This window comes from Pundamilia nyererei, unplaced genomic scaffold, assembly GCF_000239375.1.
Source record: "Pundamilia nyererei isolate P.nyererei 1_Seehausen unplaced genomic scaffold, PunNye1.0 scaffold01697, whole genome shotgun sequence".
In the NCBI taxonomy this organism is placed as follows: domain Eukaryota; kingdom Metazoa; phylum Chordata; class Actinopteri; order Cichliformes; family Cichlidae; genus Pundamilia; species Pundamilia nyererei.
In genome coordinates, this window is record NW_005189098.1 from 1 (window position 1) to 5289 (window position 5289).

At 42.8% G+C, this 5289-nt stretch overlaps 1 protein-coding gene across 1 annotated transcript; it reads right to left on the reverse strand.

Moving 5' to 3' along the window:
• Positions 1–105: 105 nt before the first annotated feature.
• LOC102215444 (bridging integrator 2-like) lies at positions 106–4388 on the reverse strand. Its single transcript, XM_005755505.2, has 4 exons — positions 3940–4388; positions 1624–1704; positions 654–708; positions 106–239 (listed from the first exon to the last, which is right to left on the reverse strand). Exons 1-4 carry the CDS (start codon positions 4030–4032, stop codon positions 133–135), a joined length of 336 nt encoding a protein of 111 aa, XP_005755562.1. The 5' UTR covers positions 4033–4388; the 3' UTR covers positions 106–132.
• Positions 4389–5289: the final 901 nt, after the last annotated feature.

Consider the following 5289-nt stretch of genomic DNA (forward strand, 5'->3'; position numbering starts at 1 on the left):
CTGGCCTAACTTGTGGCTGATAAGTGTTCAAACAGTCAGATCCCAATCTGTGCTTGTGGCATTTAGGTACCATGCCACAAGGGGGGGGAGACACAACCAAAGTGGGACTTCCCAAATAAAACAGTGGCTGCATCATAATCCTACTTCTGTTATAACAGCGAGATCTTTCACTCCATCCCAGTCCGATTCATAGATGTCGCTCAGCGTCTGGGATAGCCGCTTAGATGTCTCATGCATGCCTGTAAAAAGGAAGAAAAAAAAGGAAATCTTAAAATGTAGTCATGACTCCATGGGAATAAGCCCATCTACCTTCTGGCAGCACAAACAGCACCACGGTGGTATTGTTTTTAATGTTTCTGGTGCTGCTGCTGCACCCACATTACAAAGGCCAAAACAACACTAGTTTCCTGACTGGAGCTCACAATGCAGGCGCAAAAGCTGACAACATGAAAAACAACGGTTTCTCATACATGACTCACATATGCTGCGTCTGCTATTTTTTTTTAAGGCGGGATCAGGGATCTTTACAACTTGGTAGCACAGACAGGATTGCAAAAGTCTCCCACAAAAAAAAATAGAAGACTTTCACTTCCCTAGTTTTCAACTTCTCCATCAGTAAGACTGGGGATTCAATCCATGCTTTGCAAACCCACCTTTCACTGCTGCATAGTAGGCTTTGACATCTTTAAACAACCTGCTTCCGTCGATCTGCGTGCAGGAAGAAAGGAGAAAAGTTCAATTCAGTGACGCCCAGTAACAGTTGGACAATATAAGAAAATTGTGCTGCATCATTTCCTTGACATCAGTGTGCTTCAGCTGGACTGCAGGCTGTTAGTTTGCTGTGAAACTCTCTCTGCATCAGTTTGCTTGACATCACAGCTCCTTGCAATCTCACCACAACTTGGAGCTTAAATTAAATAACAATCACAATATCTTATGTGGCTTTTGTGAAGTGAAAGCAGCATGGAGTGTCAGTGGGTAGACTTCCTTCCTGTTGCTCTTCGGCAACTTCCCTGCAGTATGTAGTGTAGTTGTTTGCCACTCGGTGAACTTAAAACCTGAGCAACAGAATCCCAACAGTGGCAGCGATTACAGTATTAATACAGTATTAATGGAATACAGATCACCAGTACGCAACAATAAATGAAGGCATTTTGTTACTTTTAAAATGAAAGCACTTTTGCTTCCTCTTTTCTAAATTTTAAGTAGTCTACATTTAGAGCTGTTCAGAAAGGCCAGTCTGAGGCTTTCAGTTCGTCAGCCTGTAAAAACCTTTCTTAAATGACAGCTCTTTCACAATTTAGGGTAATGCTGCACACAGATCTCTAGGGGAGACATAGTAAGTCGTATTTACACAGAACAGATAAGAAAATAGGCAGGAGCTCCGTCTTGCATTTCCTGTTTTCAAGGCCAGGATGATTGCCTGAACTTGTGAGTTGGCACGTCAGTGCAGGGAAAAAAAGACACAAAACACTTTTTGGCCCTGTTGCAATTATGTGAAGAATTTTGGTAAAGGGAAACAAATGAGCTTCGAGATTAAAGATGTTAAAGGGGTTTTATCAAGGTTGTAGAGCAGAAAGCAGAAGACTACCATTTAGAAACTGTGGTTACGCTGTTGAGTACCTGCTGTTTGTTGAGGTTCTGGAAACAGAGCTCAAACTGCTCATCTTTGGTTTCCATAGTTTTGCCCAGTTTCTGAAGAACCTGAAAGCATAAAAAAAGAAATCAGATTGAGTAAATTTTAACAATATGCCACGAGAGGTTTCTACAGATTGTGCTCATACAGATTAAAGTTAAACTATATCAAAGCCTGCCTACAGGTGTTGTAGAGTACATGCAAGTGCAACTAAATAATATCACCAAAAGTTGGAATTTGAAGAAAGCAAATAGAAAAATTAGGAACTGCAAGTAGTAAGTTCACCAGACCTCACCTAATTTTACCAATATTTAGCAGGTATAACACACCTGAATCTCCCACAGAACTGTTGAGTTACTTTATGGGTGATTGTTTGTGTTGTGTAGTTCAGCTCCACCATTTGTAACGCCTTTTTTTTTTTTTTAACACTATATAAATGCAATAACATTAAACCTAATTCATTGAGTTTTCCTTCACATGATGTTTTTGCAGATACTGTATATTAGGTCCACAATGATGTCCAACACGTAGTAAAAAAAACATTTCAGCTTGGTCCTCTAGTTATTTAGTAGCTCTGCTTCAAGGGCGCCCACAACAGGAGAGCACCGACATTCCCTCACATTCAAATGGTCTGTTTAGTGCATAGACTGTAAACAAAAAACGGCTCCCATCACATCACCAGTGGTTTACAGACTTTCATTCTGAAAGTTCAAGATTGGCATTTTGGCTGCCGCCAACTTGATGTTTTGAAACGAGACAAGATGAGCTAAGAAACCAAAGGATCCTGAATGCTCATACTGCAGCACCTTGCTAATCACATGGTAGGCCCACCCTAAATCACACCCTGCATTGTCATCTGTTCTGAACCTAAGAAAGACCGTAATTTACAAGATTAACATCATGCTTTTTTCACTAAGACTTGAAACCAGAATCTGTGTCCAGACGTTTACTGAGGTCACAGACATGTAGGACATGTTCAACATGTCTGATCTGCAACCAGCCATGTTGCCCCCTGACAGCCATTAGAAAGTTTACACCACTTTGTCACCACCTTTAAAATACAATCTATAACCAAATTACATATTTTTAAAAAACTATATATTAAACTCTGCCTCCAGCATCTGGCTGCTGAATCACTGAATGATGAATTTTTGAGGCTCAAATTGAAAAAAAAACTTTAAAATAGGTTTTGCAAACACAGAAAATACAGATGATGTTGATTCTTTAAAGGTTTGTGACCACGGCATGCAGTGATACACACACTTTCAACATAACAAAATAAACCTGTGTCATGTAAAGTGGATCTGACAGTGTGGATATACTGACCTAACCAGACTAACACTCTACATAGAGCACCATTTACACCCGTCCCAAAACTTAACCAGACACATGTGGCTAACTTTTTCTGAGCCCTTCACCGCCCAACGAGTGCAGCTGTTTGAAACCTTTGACTTGAAATCTGCATATAAAAGCTCTCATCATCATGCCCATTCTTTAATTTACCACCACAGAAATCACAGAGTCGCCCCAAAACAGCCCTTTAGTCTTCACTGTACCGAAAAAGCAAGCCTTTGTAGCTGCTGCTTTTAGGTGGAGTGGTGAATTCAAGTTTGTTGACCACAAACCGAGAAAGACACAGCTAGTGAGAGGAAGTGCACAGTCAGGAAGTAGCAGCATTTCTGTGTCCGCACACAGCTGCATAGCAGTGAACAACAGCATGTTGCTCAGACGGGGGAAATCTAAGCTACCGTTTTATTAGTGGTTAAAAAAGGGGCCAGTTTAGTGAGGTTAACGGTGAACCCACACGCATGAACTGGAGTAAGTGGCTCAGTCTGGTACAGCACAGTGTGCAGACTGCTTTGAATGCTGTCTTGTGGTCAGGATCACAGTGCGTAAACGCGTCCAGATTGATTGATGCCCTTACAAACCATCCAACGAAACACAGCCGAAAAGACGGCAGTGATGAAGTCGAGCAGTTCTCTCTCTCTCTCTCACACACACACACACACACACACACACAGATTACAAAAGTGAAATCAGTGGGGGATTTTTTTTAACCAATCACCCTGCTTAGAAGCGAAACACGATTTCAGAAGCCTGTCATCGTGGGAACATGATGCCAAGGTCTCTCTCCCTCTCTCATACTGGCTTTTCCAGCCCTCAACACCGAACAGCTTAATAAAACAAGCTCAATGTGTCCGTCTCATAGTTTAACAGAGCCGTGGCAGTGACTTTCGGGCACTGTCAAGAAGTTGCGTGGGCTCAGTGAAACTTTTTAAAAAAGTGGATCTCCTCTGGCTCACCTTCTCCTGGGCTCGGTTCAAGGACTTCTGGACCCGTTTCGCGAAGATTCCGGCTCCAGCCTGGAGGTTCGGGCCCATCTTATTCTCCGCCATCGTCAGCTGTCGCGCTGTCTCTCTCTCCTCCCTGACTGCTATGCGCTTCCTCCGTGCGATTCAACTGCGACTTCAGCTGTTGTAGGCGGAGGTGGAGCAACACAATGTCAAAACGCGCGCGCGCAGCCAGAGATCAGTCAGCTCGTCCTGTTGCGACTTGTCAAAGAAATTAGGCCATTTGGAAACGTTCCTGCGTGTTTTCATCTGCTGAAAACACGTCACGTAAGAGTTGAGAAATCCACTCCTGCACCTGCGGCCAGGTAAACTCTTCCAGCGAAAACTCACCTGAAAATTATGTGCGTAAATTACGCTTCTGTGGTGCAGCGCAGCTGATTCAGCGACGTGACGTAGGCGGGCAGGGTGAGGGTTAGCGGCAGCAGATGATGCTGCCAATTATTTTTATTTTTTCAAAGAGAATTACACAAGACCTCACGTATCAGCCTTTCATATTATATATGTCTGACCGGAGATTTCTTTACGGTCGAATATTGTTATTCATATATAAAGGAATAATCGGATCTGTACGCTTACTGGCCACTTCATTAGGTACTTTTTATAATGTTCAAATAATTATAAAAAGCTAATGGTGGTTCGATTCCATCGGAGTATGAATGTGTGTGAATGTTAGTAAGCACTAGAAGCATAGAAGACAGTGCTTGTGTGAATGGGTGAATGTGGCATGTTGTCTAAACTGCTTTGATACTCCGGGAGAGTAGAAAAACGCTATATAAGAAACAGTCCATTACCATTAGCTGTTCAATCACATGTTCAGTCACTTGAATAGCCTTTCTTGCCCATCAAGAATGGGCGAGAAAGGCTATTTAAGTGACTTTGAATATGGCGTGGTTGTTGGTGACCAGACGGGCTGGTTTGAGTATTTCAGAAACTGCTGACCTACTCGGATTTTCCAACACCACCATCTCCAGGGTTTGAAGAAGATATTTAGTGAGCAGCAGTCATCTGGGCAAAATGCTCAGAAAGCTGCTGTTGATGTCACAGGAGAATGACTAGACAGTTTGGAGCTGATAGGAAGACAACAGTGACTCATACAACCGCTCGTTACAACCAAGGTATGCAGAAGAGCATCTCTGGTCAAACCTTGAAGCAGATGGTCTACAGCAGCAGAAGACTACACCGCGTGCCACTCCTGTCAGCTAAGAAGTCCATACAGGCTCACTGAAACTGGATAATAGATGGAAATACACTGGCTTGTCTGATGAGTCTCAGTGTTTGCTCTAACATTCTGAACTTGGTAGG